This window comes from Mytilus galloprovincialis, chromosome 3 (assembly GCF_965363235.1).
Source record: "Mytilus galloprovincialis chromosome 3, xbMytGall1.hap1.1, whole genome shotgun sequence".
Classification (NCBI taxonomy): domain Eukaryota; kingdom Metazoa; phylum Mollusca; class Bivalvia; order Mytilida; family Mytilidae; genus Mytilus; species Mytilus galloprovincialis.
Window position 1 is genome coordinate 33,732,736 of NC_134840.1, and position 27,043 is coordinate 33,759,778.

At 32.6% G+C, this 27,043-nt stretch overlaps 1 protein-coding gene and 1 long non-coding RNA gene across 2 annotated transcripts in view; one reads left to right on the top strand and one right to left on the bottom strand.

Annotated features, from left to right (window-relative positions):
• The window catches only part of LOC143067775 (uncharacterized), a 71,055-nt gene that overhangs the window by 30,907 nt on the left and 13,105 nt on the right, over window positions 1-27,043 (bottom strand). Inside the window, exons 7-11 of the mRNA XM_076241311.1 lie at window positions 7,641-7,736; window positions 5,995-6,078; window positions 5,334-5,380; window positions 3,507-3,595; window positions 2,560-2,703 (exon numbers count right to left, since the gene is read on the bottom strand). Of these exons, the coding sequence (XP_076097426.1) occupies window positions 2,560-2,703; window positions 3,507-3,595; window positions 5,334-5,380; window positions 5,995-6,078; window positions 7,641-7,736 (460 nt within the window). The remainder of the gene's footprint in view (window positions 1-2,559; window positions 2,704-3,506; window positions 3,596-5,333; window positions 5,381-5,994; window positions 6,079-7,640; window positions 7,737-27,043) is intronic.
• On the top strand, window positions 12,529-17,584 carry LOC143067777 (uncharacterized). Its single transcript, XR_012976026.1, has 2 exons — window positions 12,529-12,727; window positions 16,803-17,584. It is a non-coding gene; the product is annotated as an uncharacterized LOC143067777 (long non-coding RNA).

The following is a 27,043-nucleotide window of genomic DNA, read 5'->3' on the forward strand; positions in this document are numbered from 1 at the left end:
ATATAAATAAATTGGAGAACACAATTGACAAAGAATCACACGAACAACAGCCAACAAAAGGCAACAAGTTCAAAATTTTAATACGCCAGAAGTGTATTTTGTCCACACAAGACCTACGTGTGACGCCCAGATACAAAAGTTTGAAAGCCGAAACGAGTACAAAGCCGAACAGCATCGAGGACCAAAAGATCAAAAAGGTTGTGCCATAAACGGCAAGGGTTTTCTGTTAGTCACCAGAAAATCCCTATAATTTAGAATAATTTATACTTTTGCAAACAGTAAATTTCATAAAATGAATATTCAAAAGATGTACATAATAAAACTGAAGTATTAACTAATTACGGGAAACAACTGAAATACATTTACATTACATTACATAGCATTACATTTCAAACACAAAAGTAGACACATCCGAATAAGTTTAAACCTCTACGCCAAGTGACGTCTTATTTGAAACTGAAAAATGACGAAAAAATGACGTCATTTGAATTTGTAAAACAGATCATCAAAAAATGAAAAATGACGTCACATAAGAATGAATAAGATAGAATTAGGATTGATTTAAGATTATATATTTGAACTAAATACTGATATTGCATTTAATAACAAAGCACATTTTAACACTTATTAATATCAAACTAAGGTAGCAATTAACTATATTATAAAACTATGTCCGGTTTGTTTTGAATCTAACTTCAAACGTAAAATATCGTACTGATTACGTTGAACGAAATCAAATCTGATAAATGAAGGCGGTGATTAATTTTCTTTACCATAACACTTAAATATAATAGAAAAGACGTCAACGCATTTGACAAAATCCGATGAAAATTACAAATATAACATTAAACATTTAAACTAAATACATGAATTTGGGATAGACAAGTACCGTACCACGTCTTATAGTAATGCGAGTTCACACTCGGCAAAACAGTCACAATCGGGAATAAGTCACGTTTGGTAATTAAAAGATTAGACGACATTATGACAAAACACAATCTACCATGTGGTAAAAATGTCCTTAGCTAGTTTGGTCAACGACACATCGTATGGACCATATGCATATACACTCATGGTCCGACCGTAAGATTATGATCGGATCAAGTGAGTATATACTCTTTTGGTTGTTAACGGGCTGGACCATATTAGTATTTTGACCACATAAGTATTTTTTCGAATGCGAAACGTTTCAATAATATAATAAACTTTATCTTAAAATACAGTGGTGGTTACATAGATATGTATGGATTTTATAATTCAAAGTCTACATAAACATTAAATAAAAATGCCACATCGCTAATAGTGTTCTTGCATGTATGCTTAGGTTGGGTGACTTTTACTTCCACCCTATATCATAGCTGTTCTGCATTTGCACGTCTCGGTTGTGCACGATCCTTTTCAGTTACACCTTTTGCTTGCGAGTGAAAAGCTAGACTTCTTTGCCGTGATACCGAGGTCTCGGGTCATTACAATATTGTAACATGACAGCAGTACATCATATTCATAGGAAAACCTCAATTACCTATGGTCCTTGCCGGTGATGTCATCTACTTTATATAAAAAACGTGAATGGTAAATCACCAGATAACCAGTCAACCACCGGTATTAGTAAAGTATCAAAACTTTCTTTTAACCACATGTGGATTCTTAAAAATTCTAAAGAACTTCTGGATAATTTTAAATCTCGATCTTTTTCTGAAATAAGTTCTAACAAAATTTAGATTTTTTAACCCTGTATGCCACCACTCCCCATGTGAAATTTTATTTTTTTTGAAAATTCTTTGAACGACAAACTTATTTTATATTTCTTCTTGTGTGACGTTTACATTTCTGACGTCAAACACGCGAAGCAATAAATGTGGTCGTAAAATTTGATAGGTAGTTTTTGTGCTTCTTTGTTTAATATTTATTTGTTTTCAGATTGTGACACAGTGATGACTGTTGTACTTATATTTTGACAACTTTACCTATTATGTCTGTTTTGTTCACACATCGTTGTAAATATAATGGAATTTGATGCGACTGTCATACAAGTGAGAGGTTTAGCGCTATATTACCAGTTTCAATTCACCATTTTCGTCATTTGAAAATACCTGTACCAAGTCAGGAATATGACAGTTGTTGTCCATTCGTTGATGTGTTTTATCATCTGATTTTGACATTTGATTAGGGACTTTCCGTTTTGAATTTTCCTCGGAGTTCAGTATTTTTTGTGATTTTACTTTTTACATGTGTGCTTTTGATTTTGACATCTTCTTATTGTACTTACAAATAGTGAGTAAAATTAACTGTTTGAAACTGCTTATTTTAAATTTGTTTTTTATTATCAAAATATAAAAAAAACACCTTTTAATGACGTGACAACTAGAAGGGTCATACCGTATGAAGATATTACAAGTATTTAAAATAAACGTTTTAAATACCCCGATCATGCAGTACGGTCGGACCATACGCGTATGTATTTAGTAAACATTAAATTCAACCTGTATATTCCATACTTTGTTGCTTTTGAAATATAAGTAATAAAGATAAAATGATGCAATAGTTTTCAATGTATACCTATCAGTTGCATCTGAATTACAGAAATGATGGTCCAGTAGATATTTCACTGTTTCTTCCTGGCGTTCACAAACTGCCAAGTGAAGGGCACTGCGCTGATCATAATCAACATCATGCATTTCCACATATTTCTCGTCTTCTAAACTTAATTTGATAAAAAGAAAACAAAATTTATTTCGAATTTGAAATACAGTTCTGTTATGTTATGAACGTAAATGTCAACAAACAATTTCACCTTTTCGTATGTTGCTCTTCTCCGTTTCATTATCAAAGATATCAACCTTTGACCTGTTAAACTTTCTTCGAATTGTGTGAACTATACAAACAATAATTGTTAACCCTCTTGCATATTTTCTTGTCATACTTGTCGTGGAATTGTCGCTGTTTTAAGTGTTTGTTTCATGTACTTCGTTTTTCCCATTTTCCGAGCTCTTGAATAGGAATACGTATATAATTCGGATTTTCGCAATGAATGGAACTCCGAACTCGAAAGAATAGCAAGATAAACATATGAAGGTTCAGTTATGGTCAGTATGAGTTATATTTTGACTTTGAACTTGGTGCCAATTCATGATATATATGTTTTAATGGCACTCTTTCATTTCACTGGAATTTAATTATTCAGGAACTCAATTTTCGGCTCTCCCTTGACACCATTTGCGAGTATGGTCTTAAGGAAACGATGATAGTCCGTCGGAAGGGGACGATAAATGGCTTACCCATGTTAAGAGAGAGCCATATCTCTTGCACGTTAAAGACACCCTTGTAGATTTCGAAAAAGAGTAGGCTAATGCCGCGACAAGGCAGCACTCGCACCCGCAAAGTGAAAAGGGATTTATATAAGTTGCAAAACTTGTTTCCCAATCCCCTATAAATAAATATGTTTAAACTAAACTGGAATTTAAATTCATTGTTGTATACATTACGGAATATATAAAGATGATTACTTGTATAATTCAGTCATATTTCCTTCTTTTGCGGCATTCAGGAGTCGGAATACTTTTACTTCATAATTTTCATTATATATTTTGCGATCCTACAAAAGTAGAAAAATAGGTTGAATCGAAAAGTCGCAAATCTGCCACACAACCCTATATTTTGACGTAAAAATAGTATTGCATATGAGCCTTCCATTCTAAGATTTATTTTTCAACGAAATGTATAGAAAAAAAGAGAGTTAAATGATAACAGATTCATATTTCAAGTCGAAAATAAACTTCCAACGACATGGTTGAAATAGAAAATAACCCAACAAACAAGCAATAGTACACAAAACACAGCATGGAAAAACTAAGATTGAGCAACATGGACCCCATAACAACTTGGGGTGATCTCAGGTGGAACAGATGGGTAAGAAGATCATATTCCAGATGTGGAACCCGTCACGTTTCTCATGCTAATATATACCAGGTAATAAGTCATGGTAGTTCACATTCAAGTGAAGGGGACTGGATCGTAGTTAACAATATAAGAACATATTTGTGATCATCTGTAAAACGGATACGGTCAACCAACTCTTGATGGCATCCTAAAAACCCAAGAAGGGTTGATTTCAACATCAGCACATGGAACTCTTGGTTTTAAAAATTACTTGTTAGGCGCATCTTCTATCAAGGAAATGATGATAGGCAACATAAGACGGGAATATCGTATCAACTGGGAGATATATATTCCGTATACATCGCTCCTTGAACATTCATCGATATAGGAAGATGTGGTGTGAGTGCCAATGAGACAACTCTCCATCCAAATAACAATTTAAAAATTAAACCATTATAGGTTAAAGTACGGCCTTCAACAATACATAGAAATGGAACTTTCACTATTGAGAAGCTGAAAGCATCTCTTTTGTCGTTAAGTTTTGTTTCATCCGAACCTCATTGTCAATATATAGATGTAAGTCAAGATATCTGTTGTATCCTTTCATTCAAGTTCGATGGGATAGATGCGTTTAGCTTAATCACAGCATCTTTAATTATTAAGTGAGTACATCATCTTTACAGCGGAGAGTAAAGTTAAGGTAAAGGCAACAGTAGTATACTGCTGTTCGAAAGTCATAATTCGATTGAGAGAAATCAAACCCGGGTTACAAATGAAGGATACTGCTTGCTTTCTTTCTTCCGAAGAAGTTCATGTATGAAGTAAACCTCACATGAGTAAAGGAATAAGTCGACAAAAAAAGGTGGTGCATTTAAAGGCGTAAAAGGAGTTCCTATGGGGAATTGCATTGTCTACTAGCATATTTACAGAAATGCAATCGTAAGTCTTTTTCAACCGATTTTTATGGTTTGTTCTTATCTTGTGCTGTAACACCACTGTCCTAGGTTATGGTAGGGTAGGTCGCTCTCAAACATGTGCTACCCTACAACATTCTTTATTTGCCTGTCTAAAGTCAGGAGCCAGTAGTTGTCGTTGCCTTATTTACGGTATACGGTATGTGTATTGTTGAAGGCGGTACGATTTCCTAAAATTGCCTACATCCTCTTTATTTTAGCTTTATAGGAAATGTATCTCATTGGAAATCATACCATATCTCCTTGATCTAATATTTATATGTGTTTTTAAGTTACAATATGTATCATAGGTACCAGGATTATAATTTAGTACGTCAGACGCACGTTTCGTCTACATAACACTCATCAAAATATGTCAATATGCATAGCTGTATGAGTGTTAAACTAAGAAAATAAACCTATGAAAGATACTCCACTCCGCTTAAAATATTATACGTCAAACGCAGCTGTTTTGTTGTGTTACAAATATTAGAATTCTACCTTTTGTATATCAAAATTGTAAATCATGATGAATGCACAAATACAACCTGAAAAACAGATATATTTTCTTTATATAAACTTCTTTAGATATGATTTTTTTTTTCTAATTGATAATGAAATAAAACAAATGTAGCACAAATCATTAAGCATACATAAAACAAATTTAAGCAATAAAGACTACAATGTAAATATTACATGTTGTATTAATGATTCTACAGTTCAAGATTTCAAAAATTTGACGCTATTATCGAATGAAGCATATTAGTATTGAATATTTACATGAACACTGAACATTTTATAACAACCACTTTTAATTCTAGGTTACGGTAAATTGTTAAGAGTGTGTTTTTGCAATAATGTCTGAAAACACTATTCCTATTACTCGTGTTGATATTGAATTGTTCCTGCATACATTTATAGGCCCATCGTTTCTTCTACATGTCATTCCAGTATTTGCTTTACATGCCCTTTCTTTTATACAAATTTTCTCATTTTTATTTTAAAGATAGTTCAAACTTTCGTGTATTTTTGAATTCATATTTGGTGAAAGGAAAATACACAATGTCTGAAAATTAATCATATTTGACAACGCATACTTTTTTTTTATTGTACAGGCAATATGTTGTAAAAAATATTTAAAGATAAAATGCTATAAATTTACCACTGATTGGAAGCACAAATATAGCAGTCAAGTCGAATTTATAATTCACATGTATATCCTCTCTGTATGTGACAATACTAAAAGCTAAAACAAAAATGTACGTTTGCAAAGTTTAATATGAAATTATACAATTTTACAGATACATTGTGTTCGTAAGGATTTAAATTAATGAAAGTTGTGATTTTACCAGATAAAATCTTACATCGAAGTAGCCGTCCGCTACCAGAAAATCAAACGCTATAGTTTGAAGACACTAATTGTTTGAGGTTACTTTGAAAGGAGTAGGTTCAGTAAGACCTCTTTTTGGCCCCAAAATATAGCAGTTTTACAAAACTGTGAACATGTAATCTTTAAGCTATTCATTTGAAAGTAGAATGCTTCTGCTACATAAATATGGGCTGTTTTTGACAATGCAATGCACATATATAGGGTACTAGCATCATTAAGTCATGCTAAATTACTGAAATCTTCAATATTTTAGCATTTTAGTTAAATTTTAGACGGTGTCCGTCTTAAATGAAAGTGGCCGCATTCGTGTTCATTCATAATATTGAAATGTAAGTTGTATTTAATGATAATAGATAACATATATAAAGGTTGAGGATAAACACGGATGCGGCAACTTTCATTTTTGACAAAAACCATCTGAAAAGTGACGTTTTTTGGCATATTTGATAGATTTTTCATATTTAAGCTTGAATCGGAGCGTTTTTAATGACTAAATCAGTTATAATCTTTCACACAAACTAATCGAATCAATTGAAATAGACACTTAAGTGTTTGAAAAGTGTCTAGATGAACTTGAAATTTGAGGCTAAAATCGGCCCTTACCGGACTTACTTCTTTTGAGATCACAAAAGTAAGGTTGAAATATTCTCTTTTGTTGTGTTGTAAATTTAATTCTTTACCAACCATAAAGTCAATTCATTGATGCAAATTATGAGCTGAAGCAGAAGTCACGGCCTGCTGCAATCTTTTGTATATCAATTTCAATGGACGACAGAGATGGGGTTAAAAAATTCGACACACTTTGAAGTATGTTGTGGGGTATAATCTTAATAGTTATTGAGCACTGTTAGGATTTGTATATACTTTTGTCATAAATCAAAGATATAGAACAATATATCTGATACAGTGTATAATACATATGAAAACTATGCCTTTTAAGACATGGCTACTTATAGTTATCAAAGGTACCAGGATTATAATTTAGTACACTAGACGCGCGTTTAGTCTACATAAGACTCATCAGTGACGCTCAGATCAAAATAGTTATAAAGCCAAACAAGTACAAAGTTGAAGCGCAACGAGAACCCAAAATTCCAAAAAGTTGTGCCAATACGACTAGGGTTATCTAGTCCTTGGATATGAACATCTTTTGTGAATTTCTTGTCTACTCGATTTAAAGCTTATATAATAAATATAGTTACATTATTCATTAAAAAGATCAGTAATAAAGAAATGTATAAATTAAACGCTCTGACAAAAAGGTATTGAATACGATGAAGTTTGTAAAGTAACTATGTAAAGTAATATTAGATTTGTAATTTAACTTCTTTATTTTGGACAATTTTTTTAAAAAAGGTTTTGAAACTTTCATTATCAAAATAAACTATCAGAAAATATAACAAATACTAAAATATTACCACAGTTGCCAACCAGGACTAAGGCAAAAAACACCAAGAATGCAGATTTGCGTTTGCGTCCTGTGTACTGCTGTTGCTTCAGGATAAACAAAAAACCTAAATGTATTAACCATAATCATAATGTTTTTTTTACTTCTCATATCGATCTAACTTAAATAGTTAACACTAATACTGGTTATACATTTATTTGCATTTATAATTTATGTTAGAAACGGACCATTCAACGTCAATTGAATAATGACACTCAGTGTATCAGCGGGATTTCAAGTGAACGAACACAAAAGAAAATGCAATCTTCTTATTATAGAGTCGAAACAATTAATAATAAAACAATACCGGTAACGATACTGATCAAGAGTTATTTAGGGTGCAATCAACAGTTTTTTTCTATGACGTCATATTTTGAGGGACCATGTATAAGTGACCCTTATTGGTGGACTGATTAATAAAGATACCTGTATAAAACTAGATATCACTGGAATCAGAATGTTCTCTAGTTTATAATGGAATAAAAAAAAAGTGTACTTTTAATAGTATAAAAAAGTTTAATCCAGAGAAACTGGGAAAAACATTGCCTAATTTAAGCTTAAAAAACCTGAAATCAGGTCATGTGCACACCCCTGAAGACATGATACCTGTGTCGGAAAATACGCGAAGTACAAACATTTCGTTATGGTAACGTTGTTACCATACCGCTTTACTCTGTGACGTTATATTATATGCATTAGCTATCACGACGATTAAACGTATAGAAAAACACAACTCGTGGTTTATTAAGATTCTTCAACATTTAATGGTGCCGTAACCTTTGGATATATATGGATTCAAAGCTGAAGTCAGTTCGTGCTGGACACAAAGGAGCCGTCACGAAGCTACTGGTGAAATACGACGAGTTAAAGTCAAAAACAGACACAGAAGTTGACGAAGTGAAAGCCCTTGATGATGCCGTCACGCAGAAACAGAAAACATTGATTGACCTGAATAACAGACTTTTGGAACAGACATCGGAGGAAAATCTGGAGCAGGAAATCACCGACTCAGATGAGTATATGTACGAACTTGATTGTAAAATTAGACAAATTCGGAAATTTATTAAGTCCTCTGAAACAAATACTATAATTTCGCATGATACTGGTGGTCCTTCAACGAGCAGACTTAACCCAGACGCATATAATTTCACACCCGAAGCTAGAGTTGATATGAACAGATGTGCAATAGATTCTATGAACCAGCAGTATTCATTTAACGCCCCTGCAGTGCATACCCGTCCGTCAGAGAATGTCATGTTTCAAGTCCCGTCAGAACCGAGATCTTCAAAAACTAATTACCATAGGCTTCCAAAGTTAGACTTACCCTATTTTAATGGAGATATTCTCAAGTGGCAGACATTTTGGGATTGTTTCGAGTCATCTATAGACTACAACGACACATTAACGCCAATCCAAAAGTTTAACTATCTTAAAGCCCAGCTTGAGGGAAGCGCCACGCAAACAGTAGAGGGATTCGCTTTGACCAATTGTAACTACGAAACCGCAGTCAACCTTCTCAGAGATAGGTTCGGACAATCTAGCAAACTGATACATGCTTACATGAAAGCACTCATGAACTTACCCACACCGACAAATGATGCATTTAGCTTGAGGTCTTACGGAGACAAACTTGAATCATATGTGCGAGGATTAGAGTCACTTGGTCAAACACCAGAGATGTATGGTTCGCTTTTGGTACCTGTAGTTTTAGACAAGTTACCGATTGACATAAGAAAGAATATTGCACGAGAGCACGGAAGAGATAATTTGATATTAGATAATTTACGCAAATCTATAACTAAAGAGATTGAAATACTTGAGGCAGGACAGGGAGTCATGGAATCAGACAGATTGTACGTTACTGCATTTTTTATGGGTACGCAATCACATTCATACAAGAGCAAATTCACAGACACACATCAGAAGAAAAATACACGTACATGTATTTTCTGTTCAGGTGAGCACTATCCCACGGAGTGCTCTGAGGTAACAGACGCAAACGCTAGAAATCAAATTGTAAAACAGAAACAGTTATGCTTTAACTGTTTAGGGTCACACCGAGTGGCCGCATGCAAGTCTACTACACGATGCAAAAAGTGTAACGGAATGCATCATACAAGCATTTGTAAAGGTAAAGAGGTCATTCCAGATACGACACCGGAGCCTTCAATACAACAGTCAGAAATAAACGAAGTTGAAACACTAAACGAGACTAGAGTAATGTATTCATCACAACAGAATCACAACATTCTCCTGAAAACAGCAATTGCACCAGTTGTATATAACTACCAAGAAGTAGAATGTAACATCTTATTTGACGAGGGAGCACAGCGTTCTTTTATAACTCAGAAACTAGCTAATCAATTAGAAATAAAACCCACAGAAAACGTAAGCATTCAACTGTCTGCGTTCGGAGATTTATCTCAGAAAGTTCGTAACTTAGACACTGCAACAATACAACTACAGACCGACACAGGAGAAAAGGTGCGTATTAACACACTAATTGTTCCAGAAATTGCCGTCCCAATTAAGAACAATATTTCCCTGACTACAAGGAGCTTGCCTCACTTAAGAGAACTTAAACTTGCACATCTGTGCAAAGTACAGAACGTTTTGAAATTGACTTACTTATAGGCGCCGACCACTATTGGGACATTATCGAGGACGAAGTTATCAGAGGAAAAGGACCCACCGCTGTTCAGTCAAAGATCGGATATCTATTATCAGGACCTATCAATAGAAACATCAACCAGCCGTCAACAGTTCTTGTAAACGTCATTACAGACAAGAACACAGCTATTGAAAACGAGAAAGGCTATTCCACAGAAAGGTTGCCTTGGAAACATGACCATCCAGATGATATTCCTTCAGGTATGACCGTTGCCAAAAGAAGACCAGAAAACCCATCGCAATGGCTCGTACAAAGTAGATCGTACTTCAACCAATTTAAGGAAACTCTCCAAGGAAGTAACTTGCTACCTAGACCGCCTGAACAAACACACCCTCAACTGTTGGAGTCAACAAGCCACATAGATACAGGACAGGAACTTATAACGCTTAAGAACATTACCGCTGAGTGAAGTTACCGTGTGTGCTAGAAGAAACATCCACGAATGGACTAAAAGATAAACTGTAATTGTGTTTAGTCAAGGTTAAGGAATTTGATTATTTTATTTGAGATGGACATTAATTTTAAATTTATTTATCTATATTGTGAATTTACATTTTTTAATTTTCGTTACATATTGCACTTTTGTCGGCCCCCAGAATGTCGGAAAATACGCGAAGTACAAACATTACGTTATGGTAACGTTGTTACCATACACTACTGGACGAAAAAACAACTGTCCATACCAGTAACAGTCATTGTACGACTATTTTAGTCTGTGGAAGACTGAAGAAGACTGTCAAATCAACCTTATTTCGTTGTTACAGTTAAATTATGTCTGTCCCAACACTTTTATGGGTTGTGAAAAACATTAAATGCTATCAACAGTAATTTTAGGACTGTTGCAGTGGTTTACGGCGTTGTCACAGCCAAATACTATTTATAACAGTCTTTCTAAAAGTTGTGGCAGTTGTATAATGTTTGTCCCAACCTTTTTATAGTTGGGACAGTTAAAATTTGTTTGTGTCAACTTTTCAGACGTTTAAGCAGTCAAAAAATGTTTGTTACAATGTTTTTAGAGTTGTAACAGTCGTAAAATGTTTGTTACAACTTTTTAAAGGTTGTTACGGTCATTAAATGTTCATTACAACTTTTAAAAGGTTGCCACAGTCGTAAAATGTTTAAAACAAACATTTCATGGGTTGTTTCAGTCGGTAAATATGTAATACAAATATTTTAGTGTGACGGTTACGAATGTTAAAACAATGTGTACACGTCTATTAAGGTGCACCTTCTCAAAGTTTGATACAGGATAAATGGATAAATGTATTTTATTTAAGTGTCACGTATTGGTGATACAGTTGTGAAATTACCCATAATTTATATGATCCCTCATCTTATGTTGTTGTTGGTTTTTTTTTTAATTATTTTGCGATCGTTCTACATGTATGTCTTTTGTCGTATTCCGTTTATGGCATTATAATTATGTCTGTTCATTTGTGACGGACTTGTGCGTTTGACGGTTTATCTTTATTTTTTATTCAGTCTATTCAAGAGTCTTTTATAACTTGTTTTATACCAAAAGCCTTCGTTTAAAAATAGAATTAAAATATTATTGCAGAAGATTATGTCTTAATTTCAAATTGCTACGTCGGGCACGGGGGGTCAACTTCCTATTATTGGGTATACGGGGATGTGCCAAAAATATGGGTCATAATTTTGCGATATTTTATATAAAAATGACCCTCCTTTTTAATGAAATCCTATATTAAAATGCATTTACGTTTGATAACTATATATTGACTTGAGGTATGATCTACATATCATATATAAATATGCTATTGACAATCATACATTATTAATGGTCAATTATTATATTAAATTAAATCAATTCATTTGAAAGTTCACCTTTCAAACAAAGTGCTTCAAATAAGTTCCCAAATGAACCCCGGTGAGTTAGTGCTTATATAAGCATGGGTCATATTTTAAATATTGTATATAAATATAGGTCATTCTTTCTTAAATATTTATATAACTATAGGTACTGAATTCCAGTGAATGTTATATTAAAATGGGTACGTTTTTTGAGGCAAAAATGGCACACCCCTACCAAGAAAATATCGAAGTTACCCCCCCGTGACGTCGGGGTACCTGAAGTAAATTTAATAAAAGAATATGACTAAGTTACATATATCATACAGAATAATAAAGCTGATTAATTTTAATTGCTATCCATTAAGGATATTTCCCGACGATAATAAATCAAATCTGTCAAGTTTTATTAAAAACGGAAATCATATTCTTCACCCGTAAACGATTTGACGTTATTGTACCCTTGTCGGCAGAAATAGCGGGTCTGCAAACTTTACAAAAAATCGTAGACATGCCATGGTAGATATGTAGAAGGGAAACTACATACAATATAACGGATGACCTGGAAATTTCAATCGGTGAGTAGAAATGAACAATATTTAAAAGCATGTCTATCAGAATAATCATGGATCCACGATTTTGAAGCGAAAATGTGCACATTTCGTGCCTACCCTCATGCTTTAGGCATGAATCGACGTTCTATATCGGTTTCTCTATATCATCTCACTCGTGCATATTACACATCTTTTGCTATATATATATATATATAGTAGCATGTTCAAAGGCAAAGTAAGAATTTGGGCTTGTAAAAATTGTTCCCGGGATTGTAACCCCCCTTTTTTTGGAAGATCAATAGTCCAAATAATTATGACGTCTCGAAAGCGAGGCTATTATAATTTTTTTCTTTGACGCCTTACTTCGACACAAGACGTCATAATTATTTGGACTAGAAGATCAATTGCATTTGAAAGGGTACATTTAGTTTGACCCCCCCCCCCCTTTATCTTGGGTTGGGACCCCCTTTTTTTTAAATGGCTGGATCCACCCGTGTTCATCGTCTTACTGTGTTAAACCCTACATGATGATGTGGGGCATTCACAATGGTTTTAATTTTGCCGGATGGCCTTATACTACAAAACCTATATTTATATTGTATATAAAAAAGAAGATGTGGCATGCTTGCCAATGAGACAACTGTCCACAAGAGACCAAAATGACACAGCCATTAACAACTATAGGTCACCATATGGCCTTCAACAATGAGCAAAGTCCATACCGCATAGTCAGCTATAAAAGGCCTGGATAAGACAATGAAAAACAATTCAAACAAGAAAACTAACAGCCTTATTTATATAAAAAAAATGAAGGAAAAACAAATATGTAACACATTAACGAACGACAACCACTGAATTACAGGCTCCTGTCCTGACTTGTATGTTAATGTATTGAAAACTGCATGACTCATCCTAAATTTGCTTGAAATATTTCTAACTGGATTTTTTTTAAATTGAGAAAATTCAAGTTGAATGTTATGACAAAGTAAATATTTATGAAACTAGCATGTTTGTGTATATTTTTTAAATAATTTCTGAGTCATGATTAACAAAACATGGATATATTTTATAATTCTAAAGCATGTCTTATATTATCAATCAAAAGAACTATTAATCAAATCAGTGTGGCCTTAACTTTTTATTTTCATGTGAACTCTGTCAGTTTAACTTTTTATATAACATTTGCCCGGTTAGCATGGTTAGTCAAAATTCAATTATGCCTTTTAACTTGTTTTGGTCTTGGGGTGGCTGTCTCTTTTGCATATATATATATATACCAATCATCTCCTTTTAAACATATTTCAAGTGTCTTTTAATTTATTCCACTGTTAAAGGACTTTCCATTCAACAGTCATATTTTTCTACATGTGTTAAATTGTGCTTTGACTATTTCATTGTTTGGTTGCTGTATCATTGATATATACATGTATATTCCACATCTCCTTTCATCATGTATAATCACATCTAATTTCAGATACATGTATTTTGCCTTTTCCAAATTACTAAAATATTTTATTTATATTTAATTTCATATGTTGAAACATTCAGTACGTCATGTATGTGGGAGGATAAAACAAATCTATCTGTATGCATATTATGTTATGTTAACATGGCCTCAACTTAAGCATTTTATGAATTTTATAGATATTGAATTACAAAAATTAACTTAATTAACTACATGGTATGTCTCACATGGAAGTAATATTTAAATATTACTTCCATGCTCAGATCAATTTGGTTTAAAACATACTAAACATGTTTTACATGTTTAATTTAACTTCAAAATAAATAATTTAAAAAATATATTTACTGAGCCTGAATTCATGACCATGTAAATGTGATATTAGAAAAGGTAATAATCAGGATGTTAACACTGAAAAGTTAATTATCAGGACTTCTTATATACATGTTATATGTAATAAACAGATTAAGACACAACAGTTTCATGAGTTTATTGCCTTGAGGGATGAAAATTAAAATGTCATAGGTATTGAAGATGATTTTTATATAATGATATTAATAAATTTTAAATGTCCTTTTCAAATTGTGGATAAATTTATAATTGAAAGTAATTTAAAATTATGAAAAATATGAAACAACAGGATATAATCTTTTATATTGGATATTATATTAAAAGTTTTAAAAGTTTATCTAACATGTCTAAGTCATGCAGCCAAGTATTGATTTATCAACATAAAAATGGGTAAATAACTAATATAAAATAAAGAAAATATGTTGTCTGGTTAAATAAACTACAAAGCATTATTTAATACAAGCTGTAATTAGTAAAAAGTATACTGGGTAACATTTAAGATGTCAAATTAAACTCAAAGTTTACTGCTAATCATAAGAAGGAAATACTAGCTTTTTTAGGTTGCTAAAAATGTTTAAATTAAAGAAAGGGTTAACCTTTGAACAAAGATTCTACATTTCATGATTTACATAAAAAAAAAGGTTTATTCATTCATGACACAAAATGACAGTCAACAGTGCATTTTTTTTTTTTGGTCATCTTTGTAGTATTTATTTCCTATTAAAATGATCCAAAGAAATCACCTGTTATGTTTTACAGTGAAATAACTTTGTCTGGCTTTAAATAATTGATTAAAACAATCTTGTATAGTGGTAGCCTCAATTAGACAGTAACCCTTCAATGAAGTGACACACTTAAGAAAACATTAATGTAGAAAGAGAGAACATATTTTTTTGAAATAGAACCCCAAAAAAAGGGTTTTATTCTTCTTCTCATACAGGACATATAAATTCAATTGTATAAGTCTCATAAATTCATTTGTGTACATCATAGAACTTTGTTGTCAAGAAAATTATGATCTCTAGTATTCAGGGCTTTCCATTGAAATTGAAGTAGAAGGCTGAATTAAAATTATAGGCGGCTGTAACATGCGTTCGGCGAAGCCGGACGTCCACCAAGCTGTAAGCTTGGTGCCTTACGGCAGGGGGTCTGGGGGCCGCTCAAGGCCCCCAGAAGCTCTGCCATAAATAGAGCAAAATCCTGCATTCTCGCAATCTCCTGGCACCTAATTTCATCTTTCAAATGACCATTTTTTATGTATGAAATTAAAGAAAAAAAAAAAAAATCTCAAGGAATTTTTTTTTTTTTATGTTATAGTTTTTTATTTTCATTTATTTATTAATTCATTTACTTTTAAAAGAGATTTATTTATATAATAATCCGGTTTGTTAAAAATCTTGATCGATTTATTTTGCAGAACTACGTGAATTTGTAAACAAATGACCCCCCTTTTCTCTCTAAAGACTGGTACGCGTAACTAAAATTATACAATTATTTTTCAAGCATTGACAGAAAATTGATATATCCTCTGATTTTCTCTTTTTTTGTAAACTGTTCAATAAGTCGGATACATAAATCATTTGGAAATGTTATTTATTTGAGGTCGAGTCGACAATATTCTACTTTCGTTTTTGACCTTGATTCTCTGAACACCACGTGGGCTTTGAAAAATGAACTTCAAAAGATACTGTTTTCCAGATTCTGAACAATATGATCTACAACACTTTCTTTAATTTGACTGATATTATTCCATAACATAAGATAGTCATCCTATATGATTGTCTTCACGTTTTAAAAGTAAAAAAAGCCAACGAGTTAATGACCCTCGGAACGTCTCTATTGTTATCATTCAATGACCACCGGAACGTCTCTCTTGTTATCTTTGAAAAGAAACGATGCATTCTGACTTTAAATAGACAACCAATCAGTGACCTGAATTCATGTGAACTATATTTAGCCCAAGGTAAATACTGACTTTTCATCCTTGTTTATCGTGACCGCGACTTTGCGAAAATACGTCTCTCGACTGCCTGTAAACATTTGAAAAAGATATTATTTTCTTTTTGAATTTATATTTTTGTCAGTGAAGTAGCCGGCACTTGAAGCCACCGCAAACGGCGGATTTCCGCCGGCTACCGGCTTCAATGGAAAGCCCTGAGTATTTATACACGAGTATTATCTTCTATATAAATTTAAAGAATTATTAAGTAATAATAATCATGATAATTATACAATATTAGATAAGTTTCAATACTTTATTCTTAATTTATGTTTTTTCGTTTGTAGAATTCACATTGGTTTGAGCATGATTCCCAGCCAGATTATGAAGCCGGCAAAAAAAGGAAATACATATAGCATGTATAGGTGACACTAAGTATCTCGCATACCTGTAGCTGTAAATTGTGAAACAGTGGACTAATGGACTTATTGATGTTGGAAATAACAAATAGGGCTTACAGCAATATGCCATGATGTTGTTGGGATTTCATATCAAATTGGACAAGAAGAAAATTGTGCATTGTACAAAATTTGAAAGAAAGACTACATTATTTGATGACAGTGAATACCTTCGATAATTAATTTATTTGAAATTGAAATAATAATTTGGAATTAAGAGAATTCAAAGTTTTCTGGGAATATTAATATCATAGTGCATCATATCTGAATTCATGAATACCTTGGATAATAAATTTATATGAATTTGGATATTGAGAATATCTGGTTTATGTGAAATTTATAGAAGTTAATGCTTGCATTCCTATTGTTAGCTATATGTACCACCAGGGGGTGTTACACAACCTTGATTACCCATGAGGGTCTGTCGTGGTCGGTCACTATTGGTAAGTGTCATGATGACGGAAGTTTTTAATGACCTTGACTGCATTTACAGCCCTTGCATGGACGTTGGTTGATGTCAAATGACTGCTTGCTGTACTTATATAAGAGTCGCGATCTGAATGTACATACATGTACAGTATATAAATATAATCTATCATCTAAATTAATGTTCATTCTGAAACTGGCATTTTATACTAGTCAAAAATATTAAACAATACATGTACTTCAAAGTATCATTTTATTGTCTTGCCTTCCACAAAAGTCATTTAAAGTTGATTGTATGCAGGACATAGGTATTACAATCTTGGGCTGATGACGTAAACTTTTTTATAAAGCTTTACATTTTAAAAGCTAAAAGACCTGGATGCTTCTTATCTTGTCGGTATTCAGATAGCTACATGTAATATGTTATGAAGTTTCAGCCTGTCATTATATGTCCATTGCACCTGACCTCATTTCTTTGTTTAGTGACTACTTGTAAAAAAATACTGTTTTTATAACAGTGAGATGCTCTCTTATACAAGTACATGTACATTTTGTAATTGGATAAATTTTTTGTATATACATTTATGATATAAAAAAAGAAGATGTGGTTACACTGGTATGATTGCCAATAAGCATGATGAGACGACTCTCCACAAGAGACCAAAATGACACACAAATTAACAACTATACATGTACATGTAGGTCACTGTACTGTGTACAGCCTTCAACAATGAACAAAGCCCATACTGCATAGTCGGCTAATAAAGGCCCCGAAATGACAATGTAAAACAATTCATACGAGAAATATGAGTATCTTGCAAGGTCTACTGGTCTATCAGGTTGAGCTGACCTGACCCTGACATTTCATGGATAGGTGATTAAGGATAATTTCAGTTTAGGCCAAAATAAATAATTGTGTGTCTCCTATTTTACTCTCCAAAAAATTAAGAACATTTTATTCTATTAAAAAATTTTGTTTTTAAAGTTCTAAACTTTTTTCTGTTAATGTACATGTGTACTGTGATAACATTTCCCATATTTGACAGATAATACACTGTGCAGTCTTAGTCGTTTTAAAGTTTGGTTTCTGATATGTTTTACTGATGAGTATTATTTGTAATTATCATTCACACAAGTTATCTGATGTGGAAAGACATCAAATGATGAATATGACATGTACATGTATGATGAATACATTTCGGGTAGGCTAGAAACGGAGCTACATGTATGGTCGAGAAACCAGAAACATGCAATAAATTTATTATGGCCTTAACATTATACAGTACTCCAGTAGATCAACTTCATGTATATTTAATGTACATGTAAAGACAGAATGGAACAATTTGAGTCTATGTAATGTATGTCTGACTGGCAGGGTTCATCAGACATTGAGCTAAATGTCATGGGTTCATTGGTCAATGTTGAATTTTTGTGGTTTTGTCTATTTTTCAATGTTTCTCAGATGTGATATAAAAAAGAAGATGTGGTATGATTTCCAATGAGACAACTATCCACAAAAGACCAAAATGACACAGACATTAACAACTATAGGTCACCGTATGGCCTTCAACAATGAGCAAAGCCCATATCGCATAGTCAGCTCTAAAATGCTAAAAGGTCCAGATAAGAAAATGTAAAACAATTCAAACGAGAAAACTAACGGCCTTATTTATGGGGGAAAAAAATGAACGAAAAACAAATATGTAACACATAAACAAACGACAACCACTGAATATACAGGTTTCTGACTTGGGACAGGCACATACATAAATAATGTGGCGGGGTTAAACATGTTAGCGGGATCCCAACCCTTCCCCTAACCTGGGACAGTGGTATAACAGTACAACATAAGAACGAACTATAAAAAAGTGATAAGCTAAATCATGTACATTGTACATGTATAGGATCACTATTTTTTTTGGCATATGACATGAATGTTAGGTGTACATGTTTGATTGGCCGGCTTTATCTAACAATGAGCACATTTTCATGGTTTTTATTAATTTGAATAAGGAGATGTGGTATGAATTTTGATGAGACAACCATCAACCATAGACCATGTAGACCAAGTGATGTGCTTGTTAGCTATATAATAGGTTACTCCACACCCTTCAACAATGATCAAAACTAATACTTCATAATGAGCACCCTATATAAAGGGTTCTGCCTTGCACGCAACACCATCAATGTAAAAAAACAAAAGACGAGAAGCCCTACAGTGATGATAGTTTGATTTATATACAAAAGCTACATACAAACAAATATGATAAACAGCAAGCAACAAAACACACTACATACATTGAAAAATAAACCTGTGTCAGGGTGGTGCAACTTTCATGTACAATTCTAGCATAAAAGAAAAAATATAAAAAAAAACTGATATACACATGATACAGTGTATCCAAAAAAAAAAAATATCATGGAACCAAAATACCATAGATGTATATATGACTACCAACATAATAATCAATATTTAATAGATCAGTGTTAAAATATGTTAACACATGCAGAAGAATATCTCAAGAATGTTTTGAAGGACTTTACGAATGCCTACAGCCCGTAACAGAGTAGTGATCGAATTCGCGTTTCTTTACCGTCAGAATAAGTTACGTTATCGACAAACTTATTTCAGAAGTGACAGTTTAATTTTCTTCATCGACAAAATATTTCATGTCCAACGTGTAAAATTTCATTGTTTAAGTCGAAGTTTTTTTAACACAGTAAAACATTTTTAAATCAACCTCTGTCATTGGCATTTTCATTTTAACGGTAAAGGATCAAATACGGGATCTCCGAAATTTCTATCATTTGTTACGAGGAAATCATTATTCAATCGAACATATGTCTTTGTTCATGACACATATTATGAAATGCAAAGGAGTTGAAATGATCATTCAAATACTTTCGAACTGACGGAAACAAAAAAACATAATCTAGAATGTGTGTTCTGTCATAAACAATGGCTTCGTCGTGCGAATCGACGAGATCATGTTACATGTAACTGATCTTAGCAGTAGAAACAGTAGGTGCGACCTGGATAAAATCTTTATCAATTTAATATAAGCGATAAATATTCATGACTACAATGACAAGCATTAGCCTTTCAAAAAGGGCTAGTCGACTCTTAGCTGATGAAAATGGAAAGTGCTCTCGCTTTGTAGATTAATTCATTTACTAGAATAGCCATGTGCATCATTCAACAAATTTTACCACACACATGAGGTCACACGTTATGAAGTAGTATATGATATATCGTTTAACGTTGTTGTTTACGAAACTCCAGAAGATTCGACTATTTATAGATAAAAGTTACCTGTGTACCAATATCATGAAAATGCATGATTAATGACCAGGCAAAATCTAATTGCTAAAATATAGAGGACAAATTCGATACTCTACTGGATTGAAGGACATTTACTAGGTTTGGATTGTCCTATCCAATCAATAAACTTTGATTATTCACGTCTCGTAATATCTTCCAATCAGGTAGCAAGAAAAATTCACGCACTGACTGTCCATCGTTCAATTCTTAATATCGACTCCTAGGAGCCGATAATAATGAATTTATTGGAGTCACATCCACTGTTTCTACTGTAAACATGAACTCGTCGGTTACTGCAATGAAGACACTTTTAAAGATTGAGATTGTTGGTTTATTCTTTACACCTTCGAGGTATTAAAATTATTTCAGTGTTTATTTAAAGTTAAATTTATTTTCAAATCTCTTCTGTTTAAAATTGTCGAAACTTCCGTTTAAGATTTCTGTGGTAAACTATCTATTCTATAGTAAGGACCATTTTATAATAAATGCCCTTTTGTACAAGAATACTTTTTTATAGAAGTATAGATCTGCTGGTTATAGATTTTTTTTTTTATAACTTTCATTATTGTGACGACGCGCTATGAAATTCAGATTAATTTATAAGTGAAGTTGTATATAAATTTTTGGTCATAAACACAAATCTTTTAAACAGTTTGACGAGTGCGTCATTGTTACAGTAGTCAGTTTACTGTAAGTTACTAAGCTTGGCCCGATTTATCTGTCATTTATGGAAACTAATTCACCACTTTCTGAGACATTCATTTTTATTTCACCATCAGACATGGAGCTACATTTGTGACTAAAGGAAAACTCTCAAATTAAAGAAATTTGACATGATATACTGAAACTTTCTTATAATCAATTAAACGACTGCTTTTCTTAGATATGTGATTTTTCATGGTCAAACATTTTCATTGTTAAGGAGGCTCGAGGGTATAAAAATTTCAGAAAAAAATTAAACATTTGTTTTTCATTACAAATTTTATCTATTACCTTTTGTAGTTGTTACTTTATCATATGGTACAAAAAACATTCAAAACAATTAATTCGTGTTGGCCCCAGATGACTTTTAAAATGTAAACATCATTGAAAAAGTACCAAATTATCTCCCTTTGGTGGAAAAATTACATTTTTTGGCTTTAAAATTGAAATATCTCTTTTAACTCATCGGTGACCTATATTTTTTAATATAATTTCGATATATGCTGTACTTAAACTAAATTATTGTAAAATTTGAGCAATTTCTGTAATAAATTTCTTTTTTTATTTCGATATTACCTTTATTTCTCCTATTAGTTCAACAGAAAAAAAAACTTTTACAAAGATGAATGCTTCTTTCGAAGGCAGATTGTGAGTGCAAATGAACGGTGACCCCAATTTTTTATTTTATTTTTCTATTAACTATAAGATAAAGTTCATTTATAGAAAAATATAGAGAAATCCTATATTATAAATGATTTAGAGGGAGTGAGATTCCACCCTTGTTGAAAGCCTTGTGGAGACCTCTAGATTTTTAAATTCCCTCCGTTTTTCTCATGGATGGAGTGTGGTCTCTCTATAAATTACTCCATATCTTTTTATTTTCCTATTTACCGAAGGTTCCATGTGAAAATTTCCATTGGATCATATCTGTTAAACTAAATGTACAAAACAGGCTCAAGAAAAGGCGAAATTTCTTTTTCAAACCCGACCTAGAAATCCAAATTTCTCTGTGTGTGTGCCATTGCAAGAAATAGTTTTGCTCGTTATTTTGTCATATTAAAAAAAAATCTCAACAAAATTTTCCCGTTTAAACTGTACTAGAAAAAAGTTTGGCATGTGAAACGGACGAAGACATATTCTAACAGAAGTACAAGTACCAGTCCTCCCTTTTGTGTATACATATGAGAAAACATTTCAAAGTTATTGATTGAATTCAAATCCATCACACATACGGTACACATTGTAGTCCGAAAATATAAAGGACTTCATTCCATTCCTATCAAACACCTTTTTAGTTGTTTACCAGTATATTTCTTTTAGTTTTGGGTAAAATTGTAAAGGAAATAATACTTTCAAGACGTCCTTCCATAAATCTTTTTTTTTGTTCTGACTTTGAAGAAATGACTACTTTTCGCCCAATCGAAATGGTGCATATGGACATATTTTGTTTCATATTATTAGAATTATTTTCAATATTATTGGTATTAAACTTGATTATCGACACATGAAAGTTTGTCAGCATTGTCAATCTTTTTAACGTTAAAGTGCCAATAGTTCGGTCACTACTCAATTAAGTTTGTCGATAACGTAGCTAATTTTGACGGTAAAGAAACATCAATTCGATCACTTCTCTGTTACTCGAATCTAATCTATTAGAAAAATCAGTTATTACAGAAGAGTGTCTACCATGCACTTGCAATGCACTTTATACTAGAATTTCTTTTGACAACCCTGCATACATCCTTATCCATTTAAGGATTCTCTAACTTCACGAAACTTTAGAGGCGTTGGTTCAGCAGTCCTTCATTTATATTAGAATAGTATATATGATAGCAGAATATATCGACATGAACATATCATATGTATATATATCATGTATATAGAATGATATATTCAAATGGATGAAAATCATATACATTTAGCATGCATGTAACTGTATAAACAAATATACAAATATGTATATAACAACAAACCAGAGTATTATACTGATTTGTATCACCACAATGTAAAATAGTTATTACGGTGACATAATTCCCTGTCATCTAATTTATTCATCGTCCATCGACGAACTTGTCTCAGAAAAAAATATATCTCTGTCATGTCTGTTCACATGGTACATTTACCTCACTTATACATGTAGGTTTATATATGTGATAAAACCCGGCGAAATATGAACTCGATGGTTAATATTTTTGCGTCCATGTGGAGAGTTATTAATAAAGACATTTGAACCTCAAATAAGACACCACTCGGTACAATAACAGTACAAAGTTGAGTAAATCTGACTAGACTATAAAAAAACCGGTAAATAATATAAATTGAATTTAGATACAAGACATTAACGAATATTTCAGTGTTTTCCATAGCTACAAAAGATGCGTTGAAAGTTCAGCATAACTGAGATTTTATTTGTATTTATTGTTAGAACCGAGTACGGTAACTTGTATACTTTTCAAATAGTCACAAGAACTTAAAAACAAACAAATTAATTCTAAAAATGTCCATGTCGTATGAACTAAGCCCTCGGCAGTTTTCTACGGGGATAAGTTTGACAAGTGTGTATATTCCCGCTGGGATTATAGTATATTGACCGTTATTATGAAGTTATGTGATTCGTAAATCTACGGGTATTGGAGGTAAAACCTTACATGCATGAATGATTTCACAACAAGGTTATAAAAATTAAAACGTTGTCATTATGATAATTTCGAAAAGTGTCTAATATGATATTATAAGATACATTTTTTTACAAATAAATTGAGACACCTTGTTCAATTTATCTTACAGGTGCATGTAACTGTGTTTAAGCATTAAATGCGCATAAACCAGTCCCATGTGAAATTGCAGGTATCTCTAACGGTGGTCTGATTTTGGTTCGAAGAGATGCGAGACAAGGGAGTGTCAATTGAGTTATTAATTTACAACATTTACCAGATAAGCGGGGAATCCCAAAATTTTCAGCGGCAGATATTTCAATATGTTTTTGTTTTTACAATCAGTTTCTGTTTATACTAATGTATTAAATGGGTATGGCAGTTGTGTCTTTTTTTTTATAACAACCTTTTTAAAAAATTGCACACGATGTAATTGTATTTAAAATAATTTAACCTATCCCGGACTGTCAGATAGAAATTTGGTATCCGTAACTTTTAAGTCTATAAAATGACTACCAATATTTGAAAGTTGCGACACTTATGGATTATTAAACTGTTGCTGTATAATGGTTGTAATAATCATATTTTAACTGTAACAATCTTTTCGACGTTTAAACAGTTTATTTACGACTGTTTCAACGTTTTGCGTGTTGGAACAGTTATTAAATAACTGTAACAACTTTCAAAAGGTTGCAACAGTCGTATTATAACCGTGACAACATTTTCGGCGTTTTAACAGTGTATTTATGACTGTTACAACGTTTTTCGAGTTGGAACAGTTGTAAACCAACTGTTACAACTTGAAATTAGTTGTATCAGTCCTTTAATGTTTGTGACAGCTATTTCTAGCGTTGTTGCAGTCGATTTATGTTGGAGACAAACACTTTAAAAGTTGGGACAGTCATAAAATAACTGAAACAGTAAAATTTTACAACTGTTACAACTTTAACAAACAATTACAGTCTTAGAACGACTGTTACTGGTATGGACAGTTGTTATTTCGTCCAGTAGTGATACCGCTTTACTCTGTGACGTTATATTATATGCATTAGCTATCACGACGATTAAACGTATAGAAAAACACAACTCGTGGTTTATTAAGATTCTTCAACAACCTGCACATTTTTCATAATCAAAGTTGTATGAATTTCATAGATTTTTACCTGGTCTTTCAAAAAATTCATGCTTCAGGCTACGTTCGCCTGCTCCGAAAAGAGCTACAGTGGCTGCAAATAAGTTTTGAATTTTCACTGCCAAAAAAACAGACTGTTTACAGTGTTGTCTCCCCTCAAAACATGAATATTTAATCCAATTTTTTAAATTATTTTAATCATTCAACCTGTTTTAATTGAAGTTAATTAACATATCTTTACAAGCAAATACAAAAAACATGATACTTTTTCACCAATTATGTTGATAAAAAGGGACTTCCCTCCATGTCTATTTTTAGTTGGGGAATAACCCCTAGTTTTTTATACGAAACTGTTTATAGCACCCTTATAAATGATAATTAAAATTGAGAATGGAAATGGGGAATGTGCCAAAGAGATAACAACCCGACCATAGAAAAAAACAACATCAGAAGGTCACCAACAGGTCTTCAATGTAGCGAGAAATTCCCGCACCCGGAGGCGTCCTTCAACTGGCCCCTAAACAAATATATACTAGTTCAGTGATAATGAATGCCATACTTATTTCCAAATTGTACACGAGAAACTAAAATTAAAATAATACAAGACTAACAAAGGTCAGAGGCTCCTGACTTGGGACAGACGCAAAAATGCGGCGGGGTTAAACATGTTTGTGAGATCTCAACCCTCTCCCTATACCTCTAGCCAATGTAGAAAAGTAAACGCATAACAATACGCACATTAAAATTCAGTTCAAGAGAAGTCCGAGTCTGATGTCAGAAGATGTAACCAAACAAAATAAACAAAATGACAATAATACATAAATAACAGCAGTTAACTGACATGCCAGCTCCAGACTTCAATTAAACTGACTGAAAGATTATGATTTCATCATATCAACATCAGGCACAATTCTTCCCGTTAGGGGTTTATTATCATACCATCATAACATATATGAGAAGAACATAACCCGTGTCATGCCAACAACTGGCTTTTGAATAAATGTGTTTAGTTCCGATGCAAAGACCATATAAGTGAATCAATATTAACGCCAAAATATGCAATCTTTAATGACCTGACAACAGTATCGTAACTATATCCCTTCTTAATAAGTCTATTCAAAGGTTTTGTTAGTTTTTGAGGTGAATACTGACACCTTTGTGCTTTATAAAGAATATGTCCATAAGAAATTGGATGTGAAATACCTGAACGTATAAGAAGTCTGCATGTTGAGCTATATTTACGAATGATGTCCTTAAACCGATGATAAAATTTAGTAAATGTTTTGACTAGTTTGTGATATCGACAACCCTGGTGTAATAATTTTTCAGTAATACATAAATTTCTCTCGTTAAAATCTTAAACATTGTTACATACACGAGCGAATCGTACAAGTTGAGATATATAAACACCGTAAGATGGTGACAAGGGAACGTCACCATCTAAAAATGGATAATTAACGATAGGAAATGAAAAATCATCTCTTTTATCATAAATTTTAGTATTCAGCTTTCCGTTAGTGATATATATATCAAGATCGAGGAAAAGGCAGTGGTCATTGTTAGTATTAGCTTTATTTAAAGTAAGTTCAACAGGATAAATTTCTTTATTGAGACCCAAAATATCATCCATACACGTTTTAAAAACATTACTTGTTAAACTGTTTTATTAGAAATATACATGCATATGTTGTTTAATTTCAGTTTTGTTTTGAAATAACAAAAATTACACCCAAAAATTTCGCGTTTTTTTTTGTTAAATCAAAGGTTTGATAAGAAAATAACACTGTAAATATTAGACCAAATAGGAAAATATTTACCTTGGAACAGTTAATCTAATTTCATTATAAATGGGAAAAAATATTGCCTTGTATCGTTTCTTTTGTTGACTAGTATA